The 26,798-nt window shown below is 41.8% G+C and overlaps 1 protein-coding gene across 6 annotated transcripts in view; it reads left to right on the top strand.

Annotated features, from left to right (window-relative positions):
* Positions 1 to 26,798, top strand: part of exoc2 (exocyst complex component 2) — a 303,326-nt gene that overhangs the window by 68,369 nt on the left and 208,159 nt on the right. For all 6 annotated transcript variants that reach the window (XM_085989137.1, XM_085989132.1, XM_085989135.1 and 3 more), the window contains exons 5-6: positions 3,698 to 3,811; positions 15,656 to 15,780. In XM_085989137.1, the coding sequence (XP_085845263.1) occupies positions 3,698 to 3,811; positions 15,656 to 15,780 (239 nt within the window). The remainder of the gene's footprint in view (positions 1 to 3,697; positions 3,812 to 15,655; positions 15,781 to 26,798) is intronic.

Genomic DNA, 26,798 nt, shown 5'->3' with positions numbered 1-26,798 from the left:
CAAAGGGCTATATGCATCCAGCAGTTAATTCACAGACACTGGCGTGCCCACCCCACTAACATTCGTTTTCACGCCAATTACTCGCCTGGAGGCTTAATCATGGAAATAGCATTTAAAATATTCCCTCCCATTCAAAGATGACTTTTATCTTTACTAATGCCTCATCAAAGTTTTCTGGACTGAGACATTACAGTTTTTTACACTCACATGACGGAAATGTTATTTTTGTCGCACAGACCCAAAGGCTTTGTCTGGTAAAATAGATCAGTTTAGAGTCAAACGGATTCTTTGTTTTTCTTTTATCAGGCTCTCTCATTGTCTTTCATGTTGGATTCTTTCAGTGCCACTGTTTACTTTTTCAGGGTGCCATTTTTATTCACACCACTACACTGGGCACCACAGCCTTTCCCCCCCCCCCCCCCCCCCCCCCCAGGTCCTGATTTTTGTTCATGTATAGAATGTCAAAATAATGCATGTACAATATTGCATTTATTGTAAAAGATAATTCTCTTAATCCTGAGCAGCTAGAACAATGCTGAACTTGGCTCTCATTATGGGTTACTGTGCTACAAAGTTGCTTTGATGTTTTTCCTCTGATCTGTGCACTTATGAGCGCCAGTCAAATGTTAAAATTGTGTTTGAGGATGACTTGACAACTCGCAAGGGACTTTATCAGATTTTTCTCTCCATACAAATATATCTGCCATTGTACTGAAGATCATAGCATGTCCTCCATGTACCTCGAGTGTTGCTTTCCCCTCTGCCAGTTAGTATTTTGCCATATTTTTCTGACTAAATTTACTAAAAGTTGCGTGCCAGTGAACGCACTTTGCAAGTAAAACAAATGATGAATGTTTATGTAGCAGTGGTCGCACAAAGCCTCTTTCCAGCCAAAAGCAACCATATTCACTCAAGACATTGTCAGCTTCATTACAAGTTGGAGACTATGAACTTCAAAGATCATGGTGTAGCAGTGATTGCAGTTAATGTATTTAAATGTTAGTGGCTCACAAATTCGCTATGCACTGCTGCATAAAACCTTGGCTGAGGAAGTTAGCTTACAGGTTGAATTTTTACTGGTACTTCTAGCGCTTCATTAGTAAAATGGTCTTTTCGTTTTAGAAGTCAAAGGGAGCCTTAATTTTAATGTACTGCTTCCAAGCTTACATACACCTTTGCATTCTGTGAAGCTTGTTCTGGCTGTGTTAGCAGCAAATATGCAGTACATTTTCCTTTTGAAGTTAAATATATATTACAGATTGTAGTGTACTGGTCGATGTGTTATTTATGTAAAACACATTGCCCAGTGTCACAATAAGTAATGGAAAATAGTAGCGACATTTTAATTTTGAGACACCTTCATGCCTCCATTTATAAAACGTTCTTGCTCCAAAAGAAGCAAGTTGTTATTTATCTGCATTATGCTTTTTATTTCTACCACTTAAACTGCTCTATAAACTTAAGTACTGCTTTAGTTTGAACTTTCTTTGCAGATTATGGCAGACCCACATGTCAGAATTTCGCAAACAGATGCAGTTTTGCACAGACTAATAGTAGGGGTGTATATCACCATGTTGGCATGTGTTCTGCACAGATCATTAGCACAGATCAAACTTGTATACCAGAGTGGATTTCAACACACAAAATATGTCCGGTCCCACCAAGCAAGTTCTCCACCTACTTACTGCATGCAGTCACTGATGCAGCATTTCTTCATCATCTGTTTATTATTTCATCATATTGGCAAAACAAATTTGATATCGCAGTGCCACCTTGTGGTAGATACTGTACAGTACTTTACTTTAACACTTGTATAACTTTAACTTAATAGGAATTGTAGCATGCTTCAATGACAAGCAAAGTGGTAGCATTTTATTTAATCCACTTAAAAACTGCAATTATAGCCTTCAGTATTGTGAATTGGACTCCGAGTCAAATGGTGCAATTAAAAAAAAAAAAAATTACTAGAACAAATCAGCCTAGTACCTTTTTTTCTTGTGCCATTAGACTAGTGTTACTACTTGAAAGATCTAAGACTTGGGTGGTTAATTCAGTGCTGGAGAGAGTTTAACATGATGCAGTCAGAAATGAGGAATTGCATTTCCTTGGTACTTAGTCCATTCTAGAGCCAAATGACTGGGTAATATAATGGAAAAAGTGAACTCCAAGTGAACTTACGTTTGTGATCATTTCTGGCACTTGTGTCTTGTGTCAAGTTGATCTTTGTGGGCTAGAACACGTTATTAATGCATACCACTCTAGTTATCATCTCTTTTATAAATTCTGCATTTGGATGGCTTGCTTTCTTTTCGAGGTTTTTAAAATAAAATTCTGTTGTAGGTCACAAAATTGCTCAAATATGTGGTCAGAGAGGCAGGTTTAACCAGAACTAGAGTCATACACGCCGTAAATGAATTACTAAGCAGGCAGCTGAGCCAGAGCTAATGCAGACATCTGTAGACTTAAGAGTTGGGATTTTGTTCTTTTTCTCCTGGATCTCGAGCTTAGTAAACCTTGTGAAATGGAGGTGTTTTGTTTTTCGAATATAATTTGAATGGTTAATATTTTTTTTAAAAACCAGCCTTTTACAGAAAGACGAAACACTGATGTTTTAAACAATGAAAAATTATACTTGTTCTTGAGTCGCAATTTTGTACTTGCCTTCTGTGCTATACTGTAAGAGGTTATTGTCCTTGTGTTATGATCCAGCCCTTTTTCCGCTCCTATCTTTATTGTGAATGTATTGATTTCACTTAAACCTTCACCAGTTGTTTTTTTGGAAGGTAACATAAACAGTGTTGGTGGGCTAGGACCAAATAGCATTTCAGGTTTTATAAATGTGTGTGTGAATATATACAATGGCCTGGATTTTGCGGTAGAAATAACGGTGAGGCTATTGGCGCTCACCATTATTAAGGATTAAATTGGGCAGCAACATCCGGTGTCCACACACGCAGTTAAACACAGAAATCAGGAAGTTCCTGTCCGAGTTGCCCTGCTCCTCTATAACAGTACCTTGCTGAGAGACTCCGTATTCACCAAAATGGAAGGGTATAAATTTACGATCCTTACCCACTTGATACTCACTAAACGTGCCAGAAAAGGTTAGCGCTTGTTCATTCAAATGTAAATGAATTTTTAATGCCTTGATGAGTCTTAATTACTGCCAATCAACCTTTCTGGCACTGAAAATTGACCTTTACATGTGTGGAAAGTCTGTGGGTAAGTGTAATAAACGGCGTGCGCCGTTCATTCACCACTGACCGCAAAATCTGGGCTAAATATCTTTAAAATGTAAGTTTAAGAAAACTATTGCAATTTTAAATAGTGGAAATTTAAGTTCAACAAAATGTCAAGTATGCAAATGTGCTGTGCAAAGTAATAGGCATGATAATTGACTAATTGCATTAATAGGTTACTGTGAAATACTTCAGTAGTGAATATTTTTTTCTTAAAATTGCACAAAGTTTTGTTACAGCTTTAGTTGAGAATTCTGAATTGAAAATAACTACCATATTCAAAATAAATTCGTTATATGTGCAAGGCATGTTTTTTGATGAAGAGACAGTAACCTGTTAATTTAAATAGATGGTAAATGTATTATTTTGGAAGTACTGCAACTATACATTTGCTTTGTTGTAGGTTTAACAAGCCAGCTAAGAATTTCTATAAATATTTAATTGGATTCCTTTTGCAGAGGCAAAATTCCTCCGAAGGACCTGGAAGGATTATTTCAGGGTATGAGTGGAGATTTTACCAGTGAAAACTTCTCTGCCACCTGGTATCTGATAGAAAATCACTCTGCTACAAGGTTAGTGAAAAGGCATCATTGCAATGAGTGTCCTACTGTTTGGTTTGAATCTCTGGTGTTGTCAAATGAGTTTAACTTCTCAAATAATCTTTGTTCATTGAAAACTTCAAAATAGGTTTTAAAAAAAACCCTCACCTGGAATTTTCACTGTGTTCTAAATCTCCTGCCATTACTTCGGCAGAAACCATTTACGCCGTATGTCTGGGGGTTTCTGTTAATCCACCAAAGTTACTACAGGAGATCGGGAGACCCCTCCCTTCCCATGGAAATTCTCCCCCCCCCCCCCCAACGTGTTTAGCTGCTTTTATACTGTGATTGGTGGGGTACTAGGGTTGCCAGCTCCCGATGTACAGGTGAGGTACAGCCAGTGGCACCTCAGGTAAACTTGCCGGATTCAGCAAAGCCAGCTGTTGGGAAGATCTATTTTTTTTAAAGCAGAAAGCATTGGCCTTAGCACCAGATAAGTGCAGTATAAAAGCATCTTTTGGGAGCTACACAGAAACACATTATAGAGTTGGTCATATTACAGACAGCAGATTTTTAAAATGTATTTTCTGTTGCTGAAAAAAAATTAGAGGCAATGGCCCAAAATTTGTGATCGGAGGCTTCCCACGGGCGGATGCCTCCAACCTGTAAAAAAAAATCTACGAATTTACTTGGTGGTCCAGGTGAGACGGAGGCTTGCGATCCCGGGCCTCCCCTGGTCTGCGTGGGCAGAGCCCCTCGTATCCCCAGGGGTGCATGCGGTTTGCAAGCGCCCCTGGGATCATGTGGGCCGGCCCAACCAATAAAAGAAAGGAATCCCCATTCATATTTATGGGAGTTCTGTACGTACGTAACTCCCATAAGTATGAATGGGGATCACTTAAAAAATACATGAACACATGAAATAAATTGGGGAAAAAATTACGTGTTTAAAATTAATTAAAATGATATTTAATTAAATATTTGAAACGAAAATTGAATTTTTTGAAAAAAAATGTATGTTTTAACAGGGCTAAAAATAAACTTACCTTATTGGACAGTGTTTTTAATGTATAAATGAGTGATAAAATTTTATTTTTCTATTAGGAATTCAGCGGGCAGAAGTTGGGCAAATAGCGCAACTCTCCACCCGCAGAGGCCCTTCTCCCGGGGATGCGGAGGATCTGTCGAGGATTCTTGGCAGATCGCAAGTTCCGGGTTTTAGCGCATGCGCTTCGCATGCCTAAATCCGGAACTTGCGCACGGCCTCTACGGGCGCCTACGCACCCGCAGGGGTTGCAAAATATGGCACAGTATATTTTAAAGTGGAGGCTGTGGAACTTGAGATTGTGAGGTAGGTCGAGCTATTTTGCAGATGCATTTTCAATTCTATAACCTATAAAAATAAAGGTTTTCAAGGATTTTTTATTGCTGAATATTACAAAGTAAAAATAAGAAATGGATGGAGCCAACGGATGGTATTGTCTAAATTACATAAGTAATTTTTTGATATGGAAACATTTAGCAATCCTTTTATTAAAAATTAGCTTTCATATCCTACGTGCAGCAGTTTTAAGGCATCATACAGACTAAGACCTCTCCAAAAGGCCTGAGTAGTCATTCTCTGGGGCAGTGGAAGCTCCATCTGTCATAATGGAAATTGTCAGATAACTCAGATCTCCCAAAATTATGTCTTACACATATTACAACATTACTGTTGGTAATTGAATCAAGAAAAATACAATACAAATAACAGAACAGAAGAAAATTATGTTGCTTTATTTACCAAGAAAAGGGGACAAGACACACAACAGAAAAAATATTAGAGGTAATGTGTCAGTGTCGTTTTTCACTGAAAATTTTGACAATTAACCGGGAAGGTAGAACCATGTTAATATCCACCTGCCATATCTCAACCTATCTGTGTAATTTGTCCAAGTCTCTCTGAAAATAGTCAAGCCCCCTTCTATTCAATACCTGTCCACAGATTTTTGTGTCATAAGCAAATTTAATAAAACTACTACATACATCCTGTTCCGTATCAGTCACAAATCATATAAAAAGAACTACTGGGTAACTATGTAACGATGAGATAACGAACATTAAATCAGAGCGCTGTTGCACTGGCAGGTTGTTATCTGTCCATTGTACCACGTAATGGAGTAGTACAGCGAGGGTGACAGTTCATTTCATTCCTTTGAAACTCCACTGGTTCTTTTTTCCAAGACACAGCATTTTCCATTTATTGATATCCTTCATCCTCTGATGCCAGTCCATCGGTACAATTTTTCAATTGCTCTACAACCCGTAAGCTTCCTTACTAATCTCACGTGAAGAATTTTGTCAAACCCTTTTGAAAATCTAAGTAAACTATATTTACTGGATTACCTTGCCCACCAGCTTAGTTACATCTTCAAAGAATTGTAATTGGTTTGTAAAGCATTATCTCTTCCAAACTGCGCTGACTGCTCCCGATGACACTCGTGCTCCTTAAATATTCATTTGTAGCATTCTGTACAACATTGCCAAGCATTTTTTCCACGATGGGTGTTGTGTTACCAGGCCTGTGCTCCTTTTTTGACTATTTAAGCTGCATTTCCTAACTTACAATCCCTTGAGTATCTATGGAGCTCTGAAAGATAATTATTTCTGTTGGTAAAATAAGTTTACTCAAATTAACTGCTGGGCGAAATTCATCAAATTCATTCACTATTGCCGTGTATAACGCAGGCTGGAAGATGCTTATTTTTAAAAATTCTTTCTGGGGTAAAGGTGCCAATGTTGTCCTCAAAGGATTAATTAACATGACTTGACGCGAATATTCCAGCGTACAAACAAACGGACCTGTTTGTGAAATATGAAATTCATGCTCTTGTACCATGGGAGGCTTACTTAATAATTGAAAAACAAAATATATTTTTAATCCTTGTTATTTTTAAAATCCATGATTGCTTATGTCTAACCAGCTATTGTAACTTGTGTAATTTCCCCCACCCACCATGGATGAGCAACTCAAATAGGTAACTTGCTCCTAGTCTCTCGGTGCCATTTTTAACATTGCAAGGATGTATACAACAGTTGTGACATCCACCCACTTTCCCCTTGCCTCGCAGGAAGATGCCAGAGTTTTGCCCAGCGTTCCCATTGCAGCGTAATTGAGAGCAGGAGTTTAGTGGAGTTGGGATCCAATCGTGTGTCCTTTTATGATGATCTGTACTACAGTGCACAGTGCCACTATAATGTTTTTTAATTCTTAAGTTGGTGAGTCATCGCAGCAGACCAATAGGACCACCTGCAGACTAACAAATCTCATGTTGACTCATTACCCTTTGGGGCTTTTGAGTCTTCCTTTATCATTTCCATATGCACACTTTCAGATAAATGTGCAATATTAGACTGCTATGTACACTGCATTCCATAGGTGATCTCTGCAAGCTAAATATTGAATTGCACTTAAATGGAATCCTTCTATGATTTAATGATTACAGAGGGAATGTTTGTGGTTTAACATCCAGAGAAATATTCCTTACCAAGAAATAAAATGATTGCTTCTATTGTGTATATGGGTAAATAATCTTATATTTGAGGATTTCTTGCCACTGTCTTGAATAGTTCTATGCTTTTAAAGATTTAGCAACGTTTTAAAGACTTTTTTTTTTAAACCTAAAGGCTGCTTATGCGTGTAGGCAGCCAGAATTTTGTCTCACTCGGAGGAAGTGCTCATTGTCTGAAATATCAACTTCCCTTGCAGAAACCATCCTGAGGAGTCAAATGCTCAGGTTGTTGAGCTCGAAGAGCCAGGTCTCCTTATTAATTTCAAATGCGTGGGGGGGAAAAAAAAAAGCAAACACAATAATGCAGATTATTAGACCTTTTTCTGAGACACTTGTGCAACAGAGGATGTAGTTTGCATGTGGAGAAAAAGTAATGGAAAGATTGAAACACTAACTTTTTTTTTAATCTGTACTTTGCTTAACCCAGGTACAGGGAAATATGAACTTTAAGAATTCTGCTGTTTTGGTTAACTTTTGTCTGTTTTCTCCCCTAAAGGAAATTGATTTGTGCTTAAAATTACTTTCCTGCCTGAAACTTGTGACAAGTGTAAACAAAGTTCCACAGTCTAAATTTATAACACAGGTAACAGGAAGTGGAAGTCCAGTCTTAGCTCTAACCACCTATAAAACAACAAAATATAGGGCAAGCAGCTGACAGACACCATAACCTTATTGTAAAAGCATTAAACGGTATCTGCTTTAAAGCAACACTTTTTCTCCTATAAGACACTTAGCTGACTAAAGAACAGTAGATGACAGTGGTGAATAAAGGAGTGTGATACAATCATAAAAACAGTATTGCAGCCATGTGCTGTTTTGGTTCTTTGTTGAGGTAGGGGGAGAGTTCTTGAGCATGGGAAACAATCTGGAATAGCCTTTTACCACTGAAAAAATATCCTGTCTTGGAGTGTTGTCCCGCAAGGAATGGAGACAGTGATTGTGTGTTTAGAAACTGCAGGTGATTCGCATGTAATTATGACCAGAATGTATTATTAGCCCCTCTCCTGCAGACCTTGTACAGCTCCAGAGTGTTATACATTTGGTATTTAAAAAAAAAAAGTCAGAAAGCAAACTACAGCACACTTGCTTTTTGACTGAAATCCACTATTGCGCATCATTGAGACAAAAGGTTTGCTCCATATGACCTCAGTGTGGACAGTGGTGTCTTCCTTGTTCTGTGATTTAGCTGCTGGAGTGAAATTTTGCTTATCTGGGATTTGCGGTGTGGGTTCTCCTAACTCACTGTCAGCAGCATTCGTGTAAGATAGTGTAATGCATTCTGCAATGACGCAGTAATATTGGACTGTTTGAACATTATTTGGAGAGAGTTAGGTAAAGAAATAAATGTGCCACAGGCTTTTCAGTGCTGATCTATCACATGATGGGGTACAGTGAAAAGTTGGAAATTATAAACATAAGAACATAAGAAGTAGGAGCAGGAGTAGGCCATACGGCCCCTCGGGCCTGCTCCGCCATTCAATAGGATCATGGCTGATCCGAATCTAGACTCACGTCCACTTCCCTGCCCGCTCCCCGTAACCCCTTATTCCCTTATCAGCTAGGAAACTGTCTCTCTCCGTTTTAAATTTATTTAATGTTGCAGCTTCCACAGCTCTGAGGTAGCAAATTCCATAGATTTACTACCCTCTGAGTGAAGAAGTGTCTCCTCATCTCAGTTTTGAAAGGGCAGCCCCTTATTCTAAGATTATGCCCCCTAGTTCTAGTCTCACCCATCAGTGGAAACATCCTCCCCGCATCCACCCGATCAAGCCCCCTCACAATCTTATATGTTTCGATAAGATCGCCTCTCATTCTTCTGAATTCCAATGAGTAGAGGTCAAATCTACTCAACCTTTCCTCATAAGTCAACCCCCTCATCTCCAGAATCAATCGAGTGAACCTTCTGTGAACTGCCTCGAGAGCAAGTATATCTTTTCTTAAATATGGAAACCAAAACTGTACGCAGTATTCCAGGTGTGGCCTCACCAGTACCCTGTATAACTGAAGTAAGACTTCCCTGCTTTTATACTCCATCCCTCTTGCAATAAAAGCCAAGATTCCATTGGCCTTCCTGATCACCTGCTGTACCTGCATACTAACCTTCTGTGTTTCATGCTTCAGGACCCCCAGATCCCTTTGTACTGTAGCACTTTGCAGTTTCTCTCCATTTAGATAATAACTTGCTCTTGGATTTTTTCTGCCAAAGTGCATAACCTCACACTTTCCAACATTATATTCCATCTGCCAAATTTCTGCCCACTCACTTAGCCTGTCTATGTCCTTTTGCAGGTTTTTTATGTCGTCCTCACTCACTGCTTTCCCTCCCATCTTTGTTTCATCGGCAAACTTGGATATGTTGCACTTGGTCCCCTCCTCCAAATCGTTAATATAGTGTGTAAAGCGTTGGGGTAGCAGCACTGACTCCTGCGGAACACCACTAGTTACTGATTGCCAACCTGAGAATGAACCATTTATCCCAACTCTGTTTTCTGTTAGATAGCCAATAGAGTCATAGAGTTATACAGCACAGAAAGAGGCCCTTCGGCCCATCGTGTCTGCGCCGTCCATCAAGCCCTGTCCAATCTAATCCCATTTTCCAGCATTTGGTCCATAGCCTTGTATGCTATGGCATTTCAAGTGCTCATCCAAATGCTTCTTGAATGTTGTGAGGGTTCCTTCCTCTACCACCCTTTTAGGCAGTGAGTTCCAGACTCCAACCACCCTCTGGGTGAAAAAGTTCCTCCTCAAATCCCCTCTAAACCTCCTGCCCCTTACCTTGAATCTATGCCCCCTTGTTATTGACCCCCCTACTAAGGGGAAAAGTTCCTCTTTATCTACCCTATCTATGCCCCTCATCATTTTGTACACCTCAATCAGGTCCCCCCTCAGCCTTCTTTGCTCCAAGGAAAACAACCCCAGCCTGTTCAGTCTTTCTTCATAGCTGAGGCGCTCCATCCCAGGTAACATCCTGGTGAATCTTCTCTGCACCCCCTCCAAAGCAATCACATCCTTCCTATAGTGAGGTGACCAGAACTGCACACAGTACTCCAGCTGTGGCCTTACCAGCGTTTTGTACAGCTCCATCATAACCTCCCTGCTCTTATACTCTATGCCTCGGCTAATGAAGGCAAGTATCCCATATGCCTTTTTAACCACCTTATCTACCTGTTCCGCTGCCTTCAGGGATCTATGTACATGTACACCAAGGACCCTCTGTACTTCCTAGGGTCCTACCACTCATTGTGTATTCCCTTGCCTTATTTGTCCGTCCAAAATGCATCACCTCGCACTTTTCAGGGTTAAATTCCATTTGCCACTTTTCCGCCCATCTGACCAACCCGTTTATATCGTCCTGTAGCCTGAGGCTTTCCTCCTCGCAATTTACAACCCCACCAATTTTCGTGTCATCTGCGAACTTACTGATCATACCTTTTACATTCTCCTCCAAATCATTTATGTAGATCACAAACAGCAAGGGACCCAGCACTGATCCCTGAGGTATCCCACTGGACACAGGCTTCCAGTCACAAAAGCAACCTTTGACCATCACCCTCTGCCTCCTGCCACTCAGCCAGTTTAGGATCCAACGTGCCAAGGCACCCTGGATCCCATGGGCTCTTACCTTGACCAGTCTCCTATGCGGGACTTTGTCAAAAGCCTTACTGAAGTCCATGTATACCACATCCACAGCATTTCCTTCATCCACACACCTAGTCACCCCCTTGAAAAATCTTCCACCCATGCCAGTATATTACCCCCAATCCCGTGATTTTTTATCTTGTGCAGTAATCTTGTGTGGCACCTTGTCAAATGCCTTTTGGAAGTCCAAATACACCACATCCACTGGTTCCCCTTTATCCACCCTGTTTGTTACGTCCTCAAAGAATTCGAGCAAATTTCTCAAACATGACTTCCCCTTCATAAAACCATGCTGACTCTGTCCGATTAAATTATGCTTATCCAAATGTCCTGTTACTGCTTCCTTAATAATGGAAATTATATAGCGATTGGTGCAATTTTATGTTTTTCAAATAGTTATGTTTTTCATATCTATCTGAAAAGGAGCTAACATTATCCATATTGTCTTCCTTATGGTGTACAAGTTCCACATAGAATCATACAGCTCAGAAGGAGGCCATTCAGCCCATCTTGCCTGTGCCAGCTCTTTGAAAGAGCTATCCAATTAGTCTACTCCCCTGCTCTTTCCCTATAGCCCAGCCAATTTCCCCCTCATTATATGCTATCAACTTCCATGGTTACAGTCATCTTTCTGTTGAATAATAAGGTAAGATTTATTTTTAAATTACTCAAAGAATATCATCGATTTATTGCTGTCTTTCATCTGCATTTCTGAGTATTAGAAATGTGCAGAAATAATTCCCACAACTGTTTCGTGACTGGGGAAAAAAACACTATATTTTTGAAATATCTCAAACATGGCCACTATTCAAATTGGTTAATGAAGAGGTTCTTCTCTAAACAGAATTACTATTGGCTGTATAAGAAAGGATTTAAGTTTGTAAAGAGAGAGATACTGTAAGGTTCTCCTGGTAACACTATTTATGATCTGCACCTAATTTGATTTGTTCTGACTAATTTTTATGCTTCAAGCATAAATCTAAAAAGCTTGTTTTGTAAGAGATATGGGGGGAGAATTTCAGTATCGCCCCGTTTGGGGCGCAATTAATGGCCGGGCACAAAGTTTAGCGCCTGGCGCTAATTATCGCCTCCGACTGCAAACTTGGCTTCTATCGCCCCTGGAGATGATTGGAGTGCTAAATCAGGCGCTACACACCTCTCAAGGCGCTAACGCCGAGGAGCGAGGTGCTACCTCAGAGCGCTAGCGAAGCTCGTGATGTCAATCAGCAATGGAACACAGACACACTGGCGCTGGCTAGTTCTTAAAGGGGAGGATCGATCTTGTTCTCCATCCACACCGTGCTCATTACAGCCTTGAATCTCGGCCTGGAGAGACCTGTACATCAAATCTACTGGAAAGAACAATGGAGAGGCCCAGGGAAAGAGCTCAGAGTGCAGCGCCCACAGTCTCTTCTAAATTGATGCAAGGAAGATCAAATCAAAATGAACCTGCAAAGTGCTGCTCAGTACCCAAAACTCCTCAACACAGCGTTGAGTATCTCCAGAAATCTCTCTCTCTCACTCAGAATGCGTGGTGCAAAAATGTCGCCGAAAAAAAAGGCAGGAACCGGTCGCCTTTAAATAGCGCTCCCCCAGTCCCTTCCTGACTGCAAAACGCTCCCCTCAACCTATCATTGCTAGCGGCAGGCGGTAAGGCAGGGGGCGCCACTCAATATCCGGTTCGGGGCGTTGAATGCTCGACTGACGTCACGATCTACGGGCGCAGGAGATCGTGGCGTTAGTGTTTAACGCCGCTGCAAAATGTCTAGTCAATTTCGCGAGCGGCGCAAACATCGCTGCACCCGGGCACTAGTTGCTTTGCACCCCATTAGCGCCCTCTTAAGGCGCTAATGGGAGGCGCAAACCAACCGAATTTTTCCCCCTTCGAATCTACCACATTAACAGGGAGAGCAGGGAGACTTCGTGTTTTGGAGCAATCTGTTCCTAGCTGAAAATTCATCGGTACCCTTTTGAAATAGATTTCTGTTGTCATGTTCTGGAAGTCACCCACAACACATCAACGGAAACTTTACATGAACATTGGCAAAAACATCCAAGTGTGTGTTGTTAGTTATGATTGGACAAGGATATGGGCAAGTGTGAGGGGTGGCTAGTGAGATGGGGATGTGATGATGTAGATAGAGTGGGATACGTGAAGGTGCAAAGTAAGTTGGTGTGAGTAAGGATGTGCAGGAGTAGGGTAGGAAAGGCAGAGTGATGGGGATGTGATGAGTGGTACAGCAGGATGAGGTTGAGTGTGGCTTTGCAGCAACGTTTCGTGATCTACTGCGATCATTGAAAGGTTTGCGCCACTGCAGCCAGGGACTCCTGACCACATCCCTGCTTGTGCCCTCCTGTGCAGTGTGCAACCAGGCTGTGTTGGTGTCCTGGGGAGTTCTCTTCCGCCCATTGGAAGGGAAGAGAACCCCCTTGCGTGCTGTGACTTCCTCCATAAGCATATGGAGGGAGTCATGGGAGAGCCTGGGTGCAGCCGTGCACCTCTGTGCAGTGCTTGTCAGTGTTTGCAGCACCTCAATGCTGTAGAACACTGACAGCACAACTGTCAAACTGAATGTGGACATAGCCCCTTTAAGGAAACCGGCTGAAATTCCGCTTCCTTTTAATTGGCCGGGAACCTCGCAGGGCGGGCTTAACCAGCCCAATCAATCGAAAATTCTTCTCTCCGAGCGGGATGGAGTCGGGAGCGAGGTTGCCACCAGTCACCTATCCTCGGCCCACTGAGTTCGCCTCGGTAGGCGAGATCGGGGCCATAGTGTGGGACTTGGGTCACCTGTAGACCAGACCAAGTAGGGCTGACAGGTTACCTTGGGCTTTTACAAAAAAACTGGAGCTTTCATGGTCATGTTAATCTGGTGCCAGCCTTCAAATTACCAGATTTGTTGAATTCGATTTCACAATTTGCCCTGTTGAGATTTGAATTCACAACCTCTGGGTTACTACTCGAGTACCATAAGCTGTGCACAACTGTATCAGATCTAGGCTACAAGCTTTTTGTAGCGTTATTAAGGTTACTAAGAGGGCAAAATTTAATTTACTGTGGAGGTTTTTGCAACATAAAGCATTAAGATGGCAAGAAAGAAATAATAGGACCTTGCACTAGGGCAGTATCTACCTACCAATTCAGTTTTCAAGTAAATGTGTCTGATAAACAGTAAATAATTTTGCACCAGAGTGACAAAACGTATGTGTGACTCCTGCAGCTGATGTAATGGTCTAAATTTAGACATATTTTCTGAGAAAATCCAGATGCTAAATGATATCAGATCATTGTGGGATGAAAGTCAATAAATGGAGGCAAGCTACGACTTGACTTTTTCTAGGATGTGGATCATTTTTGGACAGATCATTGTGAATTTTTTTATTAATACCTTCATCATCTATTTCAGAGTGCAGGAAATATCTTTTGATTTAACAGAGAAAATGTGCATCAAATATTTTTGTCACATACAACTAACATTGAGCTTGTGTCTGGCTTCAATTATTTAGATTATTGACATTTTTTTAAATCCCTTCCTCAGGACTGTAGAAGATATTTGAAATAGCTTTTATATAAGATCTTTTGAGTAGAAAATGCTAGAATAGTTATTTTCCATTTAAAAAGTGAAAACTAAAATTGATTGTGTTTAGTCACCTGAACTGCTTTTTGTGATCTTAAGTAGATGATTCCTCCCAAACTAGCGACCTCTACTTCCAGAAGGACTATTGCAGCAGGTGCATGGAAACACCATCACCTCCAAGTTCCCCTCCACCGCGCATCGTCCTGACTTGGACATATATCGCCATTCCTTCAGTTTTGCTGGGTCAGAATCCTGGAACTCCCTACTTAACAGCATTGCAGGAGCACCTTCACCACACAGACGGCAGCAGTTCAAGAAGGCGGCTCACCACCACCTTCTCAAGGGCAACTGGGGCTGGGCAATAAACGCCAGCCTTATCAGCAGCGACCACATCTCGAGAATGAATTCTAAAAAAAATACGCAAATACCATTTTTGATTTTTTTTGGGGGGGGGGGCAGACTGAAGATACCTACGTGTGTTTTGAGTTTATTTAAAATAGTCTTAGTTCAACTCCTTTTCCTTTTTAAATAAAAAAAAAAATTTGCATTTTTATAGCACTTTTCATGACCACCAGTGCTTGACAGCCAATGAAATTTTTTTTTTGAAGTGTAGTCACTGTTGTAATGTATGAAGCGCAGCAGCCAATTTGCGCACAGCAAGCTCCCACAAACAGCAATGTGATAATGACCAGATAATCTGTTTTTGTTATGTTGATTTGAGGGATAAATATTGGCCAGGACACTGGGAATAACTCCCCTGCTCCTCTTCGAAATAGTGCAATGGGATCTTTTCCATTCCCCTGAGAGCAGATGGGGTCTTGGTTTAATGTCTCATCGAAAGACAGCACCACCGACAGTGCAACACTCACTCTACACTGCACTGGAGTGTCAGCCTAGATTTTTGTGCTCAAGTTTCTGGAGTGGGACTTGAACCCCTACAACCTTCTGACTCAGGCGAGCGTGCTACCCACTGTGCCACGGCTGAGACTGATCAGTTTTCTACTGTTAAGGTTGTTGGAAGAACTGAGGCAATTTATTGCATTACCATTTGTGTTCTGCTGTTTTTCTTTCTTTTGCATTCATATGCTATTTTTTCTCTTACATTCCAGCTTTGATCAGCTGAAAGTTGCTGCAAATTTTTTAAGGAAGCAGGCAAACAAGAAGAATGAGGGGAGCCTAGCCTATGTGAAGGGAGGCCTCAGTACATTCTTTGAGGCTCAGGACGCTCTTTCAGGTAATTCTTTTGGTATGCCCTCTTCTCAAATTCATTTATTTTTCTAGGATACAGTACAAGAACAAAAATTATTCCAACTGTCGAAGTCAGAGATGATGAAAGGCAACTCTTTCAATCCTGTTTCCTCAATTTTGAAATATTCCTTTGCTTTAAAAAAAACCTAGATTAAGAATCACCTGAGATTCCCCAACCAGAGGAAATAATCTTTCCCCATTTACACTTTCAAAACTTTTTTAAATTTCAAAAACCTCTATTATATCTCCTCTTAATCTTCTCTACTCCAGTGGAAATAGCTCCAGTAGCTTCATTCTTTTGTCAAAGCTAATGTTTCTCATCTCTGGTAAATCTAGTTTCTTTCTGGTTTTAATGTTCTTTCTATAATGCAATTCCAGAATTGCATGTAGTACTCTAGCAGTGGCCAAACTATTGCTATGTACATTTTTGTTTTCAACTCTTGGTTTTGTCTTCTGTGTTCCTATTTACAAAACCCAAAATCCTATTAGACTTTTTCTGACTTTATCAGTGATTGCATTTTCAAGGAATTCTGTATTTGCAGGTGAAGCAGCATCCGGGGAGAGAGCAAACAAAGTTAATGGCTTAGAATTTGCGGCCCGGGTGACAGAGAACTGGCAGCATTCACCGTCATTCCGCCTTTGAAACTGACCGCAACTTCGAGATTTGGTGTATGCCTGAAATCCTGAAATAGCGGTCTGTCATTCACAGCCCCGACACAGGCTGCGCTGCGCTCCCCCCCCCCCCCCCACCAGAGTCAGCAATCAGTGTAATCACTCAAATCAGGGAAACTGATGAAAACTTCAGCTCTTCCACAGTAATTACGCTGTTAAATTCCCCACTAAAAGTTAGACCCAAAGGGATTAGGTGTAACTGGGGTTTTAACAGGGTATTGACTGCTAAACAAAGGTATGGTCCTGAAAAACTAATTTTAATTTTGTGCGGTGTGAAATTTATCCATTTTAATAAAAAATTTAAAGTTAAGAAACTTTTTAAAAAAGTTTGTTCATCTTTATTTCAGGTTTGCCTTTTCCCCATGTGAGAGCCCTAATCTTTGTTTTGCTCTCTCTAAAGCTTTTAAAAAGTTAGGCCGTGAAATTTGGCTCCTTTGCACCTGCCGTCAGCGTCTCTGAGGGGCGCTAACGGGGCGCAAAGGGCTTACCGCCTGGGCGGGGCCTCCCAAATAATTCAGCGGGGCGCTACTGAGGCGCTAGCTGACGTCATCGGTGTGCGCCGCAACCCCTTAGCGCCCTGCTGCGACCCTTTACTGCTTCACAGCAGAAATTCAGATGTGCCCCGCGAGGTCGTGAGCACTAATTAAAGGGAGGTACGGCCCCGATTCACGGCGGCAATTTTTTGGTTGGCCCTCCATGACGGCCCTTGGCGTGGTCGGAGGCCGCCATCGCGCAGGCGGATACTGCATCTTGGTGCCAGGCTGCAGCCACGGCACCACGTCGCCCTGGTGGGTTAGTGTGGGCCATCGGAGGCCCTGCAGAGCTCGCAGCATCCCTCCCCTTTAACGTGTCAGCGCTACGTGGCGCTTTGCGCCCCCGAGAGGAAGTGGAGCGTCCGAGATAGCGCTCCGCTCCCTCGCCGGGGTGGTATGCTGAATTTTGAGGCTGGGGCGGTACTACCGCGCTGGGCGCTAAATCTCCTGTGATAATTCGGTTACTGCCCCCAAATGGAGCGTAACCAGATTTCGTCCCCATGAATTTTAAGAGCTTACTCATTTCCTTGTTCGCTGCCTGAGAATTCTGCGTTTTGGTTGGCTGCTTAGACAGCCTGTTGACATCACAGCAGTTTGCACAAGGTGATCCCCACTAAACGCCGTTGATTTGAATTGAACGCTGGAATAACCCAAACTTCTTGACAGAGATCGTGAGATCTTTGTGCAAAGCTTACTTTGGGGCCAGTGAGCGAACATCTTCACTTTGCCGCTGACCACAAATTCCGGGCCATTTCGAGTGTGCAAACTCCATCAGCTATTGCAGATGAATAGCATTTAAAAAGGAGAAGGAAAGCGGGGAAAAAACACATAAGGAAAGATATAGAATGACCTGTAAAGTGCTTAAGTGGAAAACAGAAGATGGTTCACCAATTTTTAAAAAAATTCGAATAGCGTGCTGCAGATGAGCAATTCACAGTAATAGACTTGTTTCATTCATATGGTTTTTGTAAGTTTTTGTTCTGACATCTTGTATGCTTGCTCAGTACTTGAAAAGATGTTAAATAAAAGCAGATGCTGCAAATGCTTCCTTGATAACTGACAGTTTGCAGCAGTGTTCTTAACTGAAAGTATTGCTGCAAATTGCATAAATCAGTCTATCCTCCCACCTTTTCACTTGTTGCCTTCAGGGATGGGCAGTGCACGTCCAGTCATGTGCCAGTCTGTGTTGTATGGATATAAGGACTTCTTGGCCCGATGTAGACTACGGTCCACCATTTGAATAGCCCTGAGCTAAGGACTAGTTCCAAAGACTGTTTTTCTAACTAATGAAAAGGCAAAGATCACAACAGTAACCTTGTCATGTGATAAACAATCAAAAGTTCAGTCTGTTAAGTGCCCAATTAACCACTTTGCCTTCATAATTTCGAAATGCTAACCATCTTTGTTGCTTTAGATTTTTACCTTTAAACTTCCAACTGTATCTCTGCTGAACTGCTTCTACTGGTTTTTCAGCTCTGCTGGTTTGTAGGTAGCAGCTCCACTTGCTGTCCGGTGACTTATTTTACCGGTTTTCAACTTTGCTGGTCACTGGTTTTATTTTTTCTCCGCTGCTTTGATCTACGGTGACCTCCAACTTGCGTCAATTTAGCCATCATCTTTCTGCACCGCTACCGACTCTCATTCCTACAGCAACAACCTCCATCCTCGAACTCTCTACCCTTCAAATAGCTTCTGGACTTCACTCGCCTGCTTTGGACAGCGGTTTGCCGATGCTCCGTGCCGGCCCCATCCTGCTCACGTCGGCTTGTCCTTCCATAGGACCTCTGACTTTGACCCTGGTCTTTCTACTCTTGTCCCCAATCTATTTCCTGCTACCAAGAAATATGTATTCCATTAATTATTACATTTAAACAGGCCTATGTAACCTGAGCTTTTCCCGTGTCCATTCGCGTGCGCACTTTGGCTGCCGCTCCGAACCTGAGCCATTCCACTTTTTCCCTCTATTTACCTTTTCTCTCTATCCCTCCCTGAAAGCACTCTCCTGTCATCATGCCTCCTTTCATCTCTCCTCTCTCGGATACACTGCCCTCCCAAATCCCTAGCCCAATCCTTCATTACTCTTCGACCTTCCTACTCTCCTGCCGCCGTCCCAGGCTTCACTCCCTCTTAGAATAGCCCACAGCTTCCCTCTGTGCCTCTCTCGGCATCCTACGAGGGGCACATCGAGGCACTCGTCGCTGCTGCCTTACGAGCAGCAACCCTAACTGTCCCATCCTACTCTCGCCGACATTCCTGCCCAGAGTGCCCACTGGGGGCAAATCTTGCCAATCTCCTCCCCATCCAACTCATCCTCCCCAGCACTGACCCTATGGATGCTGGCAGTGGGGCAGCCATCACTGACCCTCTTCACATCTCCCTCCAGAATGTCCGTTCATTTGCGAACAAGGCCCTTGCCATCCATGAGCTGCATCGTGGATGACTGCATCGATATCATGGCCCTGACGGAAACTTGGTTGAGGGGTGCTGACACCTTACCCTTAAATGAAGCCTCCCCACCTGGCTATACCTTCCACCACTTGCCCTGCTCAGACTGCACTCGCCTGGTTCCATTATTATCTATCTAATCATAGCCAGAGAATCACCTGCAACGGCTTCTCTTCCCGCTCCCCCATCGTTACCTCTGGTGTCCCCCAAGGATCTAACCTTGGCCCCCGCCTATTTCTCATCTACATGTTGCCCCTTGGCGACATCATCCGAAAACACAGCGTCAGTTTCCACATGTACGCTGACAACACCCAGCTCTACCTCACTACTTCTTCACTCGACCCCTTCACGGTCTCTAAATTGTCAGACTGCTTGTCCGACATACAGTTCTGGATGAGCAGAAATTTTCTCCAATTAAATATTGGGAAAACCGAAGCCATTGTTTTCGGTCCCCGCCACGAATTCCGTTCTCTAGCCCCTGACTCCATCCCTCTCTCTAACATCTGTCTGAAGCTGAATCACACTGTTCGCAACCTTGGTGTCATATTTGACCCTGAAATGAGCTTCTGACTACATATCCGCAGCATAACAAAGACCACCTACTTCCACCTCCGTAACATCGCCCGTCTCCGCACTTGCCTCAGCTCATCCGCTGCTGAAACCCTCATCCATGCCTTTGTTACCTCTAGACTTGACTATTCCAATGCACTCCTGGCTGGCCTCCCACATTCCATCCTATATAAACTTGAGGTCATCCAAAACTCGGTTGCTCGTGTCCTAACTCGCACCAAGTCTCGTTCGCCCATCACCCCTGTGCTTACTGACCTACATTGGCTCCTGGTTAAGCAGCGCCTCGATTTCAAAATTCTCATCCTTATTTTCAAATCCCTCCATGGCCTCGCCCCTCCCTATCTCTGTAATCTCTTCCAGTCCCATAATCCCCCTGAGATATCTGTGCTCCTCTAATTCTGCCCTCTTGAGCATCCCTGATTTTAATCGCTCAACCTTTGGTGGCCATGCTTTCTGTTGCCTAGTTAAGGGAACAGACCTGCCTAAACCTGTCCACCTCGCTACCTCTCTTTCCTCCTTTAAGACGCTCCTTAAAACCTACCTCTTTGACCAAGCTTTTGGTCACCTGCCCTAATTTATCCTTATGTGGATCGGTGTCAAATTTTTTGTCTTAAAATATTCCTGTGCAGCGCCTTGGGACGTTTTACTATGTTGAAGGTGCTATATAAATACAAGCTGTTGTTGTGTTTTAGCTCCCAAAAGTTCTCAATCCGTTCTAAGACTTGCCTTTGGAAGCTTCAGTACGTCGGCACAATCTGTCTTCACATTTCCCCCTTTTTTTTGTCCTGTGACTGCCCTAATGTTGGTCAGTAGAACTGCAAAAGGCAGTTTGTTACTGTAGTTACACTGTGTTTTAAGTGAGAGCTATTTGAAATTAAATGGGACCTGTTAGAATTTTATAAGTTTCAATGAGATTCCCTCTCATTCTCCTAAACTGCAGAGAATATAAGCCCAATCGACCCAATCTCTCCTCATACGTCATTCCTGCCATCCCAGGTATCAGTCTGGTGAATCTTTGCTGCACTCCCTCCATGGCAAGAACATCCTTCCTCAGATAAGGTGACCAAAACTGCACACAATACTCAAGGTGTGGTCTCACCAAGGCCCTGTACAACTGCAGCAAGACATCCTTGCTCCTGTACTCGAATCCTCTCGCTATGAAGGCCAACATACCATTTGCCTTCTTAACCGCCTGCTGCACCTGCATGCTTACCTTCAGCGACTGGTGCAAAAGAACACCCCGGTCTCGTTGCACTTCCCCTTCTCCCAATCTATTGCCGTTCAGATAATCTGCCTTCCTGTTTCTGCCACCAAAGTGGATAACCTCGCATTTATCCACATTATACTGCATCTGCCCAATTACCCAACCTGTCCAAATCATACTGGAGTTTCTCGGCATCCTCCTCACAGCGCACACGCCCACCCAGCTTTGTGTCGTCTGCAAACTTGGAGATAATACATCTAGTCCCCTCGTCTAGATCATTAATATAGTTTGTGAATAGCTGGGGTCCTAGCACCGATCCCTGCGGTACCCCACTAATCACTGCCTGCCACTTGGAAAAAGACACGTTTATTCCTACTCTTTGCTTCTTGTCTGCCAACCAGTTCTCTATCCAAGTCAGTACCTTACCCCCAATCCCATGTGCTTTAACTTTACACGCTAATGTCTTATGCGGGACTTTATCGAAAGCCTTCTGAAAGTCCAAGTACACCACATCCACTGGTTCTCCCTTATCTATTTTACCAGTTACATCCTCAAAAAATTCCAGTAGATTAGTCAAGCACGATTTACCTTTTGTAAATCCATGTTGACTTTGTCCGATCCTGTCACTGTTTTCCAAGTGCTCTGCTATTACATCTTTTATAATGGACTCTAGCATTTTCCCCACTACCGATGTCAGGCTGACCGGTCTAATTCCCCATTTTCTCTCTCCCACCTTTTTTGAATAGTGGGGTTACATTGGCTACCCTCCAATCCATGGGAACTGTTCCAGAGTCTCTAGAATTTTGGAAGATGACCAGCAATGCATCTACTATTTCCAGGGCCACTTCCTTAAGTACCCTAGGATGTAAATTATCAGGCCCTGGGGATTTATCGGCCTTCAATCCTGTCAATTTCCTTAACACCATTTCCCTACAAATACTGATTTCATTCAATTCCTCCCTCTCATTAGACCCTATGTTCCCCAACATCTCTGGGAGGCTATTTGTGTCCTCCTTTGTGAAGACCGAACAAAAATATGTATTTAATTAGTCTGCCATTTCATTGTTCCCCATTATAAATTCCCCCGATTCTGACTGCAAGGGACCTACGCTTGACTTCACCAATCTTTTTCTCTTCACATATCTATAGAAGCTTTTACAGTCAGTTTTTATGTTCCCTGAAAGCTTGCTCTCATACTCTATTTCCCCCCTCTTAATTAATCCCTTTGTACTGGTTAGGTTATGCTTATTTTTTGACAGTTTTGCCCCAAATAAACTCAGATTTGATAGTCCATTGCATGTGTCATTGTCCCATGGGGTCAAGCTGTCGCTGGTTGGGAACAATTTACTTAGCCTGCATATGTTTAAAATACTGGCTTTAGCAGGGTAGCAGAGCTTCGTTTTACATATATTTTCAGATGGCACAATCTTAATGTGTCCAACTCCAACCAGTGCCATTTGAGGAATGTCCGTTCCTTTAAAGGGACTGTCCATTCATTTTAGGGCAGCAGCTGAAAACCATTCTTGCAGCATCAGATTAAACATTCTCAAAGACTGCAAGATTCCTAATGAATGGCTTCTCCTGAAGAAATAAAGAGCACGGTTATGTCAAATGAAATTTAATTTACATTTTATAATGAAGCTTTTTGTTGTCCTCAGCTTTTGAATGCATTTGACATAAAAACTCTCACTCCAGCTTTAGTACATCTTCGTAGATATTATCCATGTAAGTGAGTATATTAATAGTCAGTGAGGGTAAATCATTCCAAGTACTCACTTTGCTCCAAAGCCTGTGCATTATGTACCTCAAGGACTTCCAGCATAGGGAACCAGGTTTTTAATTCTGGGTGAATCTCGGGCTGGGAAGTATTGTAAAAGCAGTGGATGAGTTAACTTGATTGTACTTTTTTTGCTTTTATTCTTGGTTCAGAACAAATGTGTATTGCGACCAAGAGTACAATAGTGTAAGCAAATTAATGGTTATAAGTGTAACTTCGCACAAATAAACCAAGTTAAATTAATTTTCCAAGTATTGATTACTCAGCTCATTCTGTAGTAGCTCCCACTTCTGTTAGCACAGATGATGCAGTTTTGTCTTAAGACTATACTTTGAGTCAAAGGAAAACATTTTTTAGCTTCTTTAGCTTTCTGTTGGATCCATCTTAGAAATGGGATAATTCTGCCAGGAAGACATTCCAAACTTTTTCCTCATTTAAAATCAATGCTGCTTTGAAGCAGAGCAGTTTACGAGAGTATGTCACCCTCAGCTTCACCCATTGCAAGACACAGAAACTTAAGACTTTTGGAAGCCTTACAGCTGTTGCCTGAGCCAAAATAAACAGGCTGCCAGGATAAATGGCAGCGGAGATCATGCTTTACCCAGCCTGGTCAGCTGTAGTATTTCCAGTGAAGACTGGAGTTGCAGACCACAAGATTCCTGATGAATGGTTTCAGACCGCCTTCCCCTGAAGAAATATAGAGCAGGCTTACACCTAATGGAATTTAATTTGAATTCAGTAATAAAGCTTTTCTTTGTGCTCAGCTTTTGAATGAATTTGACATAAAAGCACAAACTCTCCAGCTTTAGTACATTTTCCAAAAATGAACTGCTACAGATTTGACATTTCCTGAGGGTTCTGGCAGCAGAACCGCATAGATGTGTTAAAAGATGATGTACAAATCAATTTAGAAAAGAGTCAATTTTACATTCTTGAGGTTTGATATATTAATTTATTGCACAGATGCAAAACTAATTTATGAAAATCTACTCCCTAGACAGATGTTTTCAGAGTTTTAAATTAAAAGATTTTTAATACAAAAAAGGAAATGGGTATTTTTTAAATTTAAAAATGTCAGACAGAATCTTAGAAATAAGGTTGAGCTTGTAACTTAAACTTAGGAGGTTATGGAGGCTTTAGGGTATTGAGTTGATCCCTAGGAGAAAATAGAAACCTGGCTCAGTGCATCTTTCTGTCAGTTAGTTTGGTTGACAGCTTGATGGTATCTTTACCAAAACTGGGTAGTTGTTGCAGACAGATGCTCGGAAGGAACTGAGCTTCATCGCCCTAGCCAAGCTGTAAAAAGTCATCGAGGAGTCACAGTCACCTTAAACTGACCTGGTGTTCTTGAGAATTGCAAATGGCAATAAATGTCAATAATTTTGACAACTTAAAATATATTTTTGCTAATGAAAGTGCCCGTGTTACATTGTTGCATGGAATAAGTAATGAGCAGGATGCAATATGGTACAAATGAGGAGTTAATATGTTATTCTTGAGTGAATATTGTGCAGTAGCATATTTAAAAACGAATTTTAATTTTATTTGTCTGCCTGATCTAACATATCTGCAACTGAGAGGATGGGTGCTCAGTCTACTCCTAGGTTATTGCCAGTGCCCCCTTTTGCTGACACCTCCAGGAGGTGGCAATGGCTTACCCAGAATCTCACGCAACTGATGTTCCCTCCCTTCTGCTGAGCGGTGTGGAAAATGGTGCCTATATCTTGTGTTTCTGCTTTAATTTACCAAATACTGTAGCTAGGTAGAGTCATTACATGTTTGGGAACTCTTTGATCACTGACTTTAAAATCCGAATTTGTCAAATTGTCCTTGAGGTATTTTTTGATGGACAAAAAAGTTGCATAGGAAGAATTGTCCACGATTGGAAAGATTCTTCATATTTTCTGGAATGGAAATAGCCTCTTGTAGACTTGCTTTGTTCAGTAAAGCCAGACAGAAATGAGGTACTCAAATAATGTATCCAGGTTTGTCTGTCTGGCTGGTTGCCATTGACCTGAGCAGGGATCAGCATCCTTAGTACTGGAATTGCATCCAGCGCTCAAATGTAAATAGAAAGCTAAGTACTGGCTGGGAATTGGGTACAATGAATGATGTGTACTAACTTCAAATCAGTACTCTGCCTGTGTGTGCATTTTTGCACTGTACCTGTACCAGTAATCAGTTTAGAGTTCCTTGATGGAGCACTGCAGAAATCAGTTTGACTGAAGTGAAAACACTCAGGTAACATGTGACAGAGATTTCTTTGTAGCACCTCCCCTCTACATGTGACATCTGCTTACACATTGCTCTCACAATATATGCTTTTGTCTATTGCTACAAATATTGAGTTGGATTTGAGAAAGTGGGGACAGAGAGGGTGGAACAGGCTTGTAAACAATCAGAAAAATGCGCCCTGCATAGCTGCAAATGATTTTATGCATCTGCGGCAATAGAATGCGCACAGGAATCCATTTATTTTAAATGTAAACAAAATATACAGGGCCGATCTTGAGGTCGCTAATGTTCCTCAGTTGTACTCCCTAAATTAAAGTTTCCTTTTAATTTTACCCTGCTTCTGATATTGTGCTGATAAGAATTAGGTGAAATGCCAGCACCTTGTGTAATAGAAACATAGAAGATAGGAGCAGGAGTAGGCCATTCGGCCCCTCGAGCCTGTTCTGCAATTTAATGAGATCATGGCTGATCATCCAAATTCAGTACCCTGTCCCCGCCTTCTCCCCATATCCCTTGATCCCTTTAGCCTTAAGAAATATATCTAACTCCTTGAATATATTTAATAAGTTGGCCTCAACTGCCTTCTGTGGTAGAGAATTCCACAGGTTCACCACTCTCTGGGTGAAGAAATTCCTCATCTCAGTCCTAAATGGCTTACCCCTTATCCTTGGACTGTGACCCCTGGTTCTGGACTCCCTCGCCATCGGGAACATCCTTCCTGCATCTAGTCTGTCTCGTCCTGTTAGAATTTTATAAGTTTCAATTAGATCCACTCTCATTCTTCTAAACTCTAGCGAGTTTCTCAGTTTCTTTACAACTAGAAACAATTGATAATCATGGACAACTGATCTTTACAGTCATTTTCATGTTGTATTTTGGGCAAAGCAGATGAAATGGTGGGTGGGGGCTTGTCGTGTAGATTGTGCAATATTTGTAAATGTTCCAAGAACAGTAATTAAGATATTTAGCATTAGTCAATAAATTGTGCTTGCTGGCATCGTTGTGTGTAGTTTTTTTTGCTAAAGGTATTTGAGCAAAGTGGAGTTTTGTCTTTGAAACAAATTTTGCAGTGTAGCGCAAATTCAGTGGTACCAGCTGTTTTCTTGAAGACATACAAAATTTCTATATAAACCTCTGGTCCCCTTTAAGACTACACAAATTTATCACAGATTAGACTGTCTTTTAATTAGTCGTTTAATTTAAAAGGTAATTTAAGAACTGTTTCTGATTTAGTTTACTATGCTGCATGTGCATTTGCATTAAGGGGATGCTAATGGTTTGTAAAATAGTTAGAATGGATACTTGGGAATGATTACTGCTAATCTAATTAATCAGATCTAATTAAAGAGTTCAAATGACATGAACTTCAACTATGAAGCTTGAGTGGTTTATAATTGTCATCTGAACCCTGTGATTAGGTATAACCTTGAAATCACTCCCTTGTATTTAACTTTTTGCTAGTAGTTTCAAATTTATAGAGGGTACTCCTGCTTTTGTTCATTTTATATGTTAACCATGGTCAGTCTTTAAATTTGCTTCATATCTTTGATTATGAGGATGTTTACATA

The sequence above is a fragment of the Somniosus microcephalus genome, chromosome 5 (assembly GCF_052327205.1).
Source record: "Somniosus microcephalus isolate GS21.2 chromosome 5, FLI_Smic_1.0, whole genome shotgun sequence".
Taxonomy (NCBI): domain Eukaryota; kingdom Metazoa; phylum Chordata; class Chondrichthyes; order Squaliformes; family Somniosidae; genus Somniosus; species Somniosus microcephalus.
The sequence above is the reverse complement of the archived record's forward strand: the minus strand, read 5'-3'. Positions and strand labels throughout refer to the sequence as shown.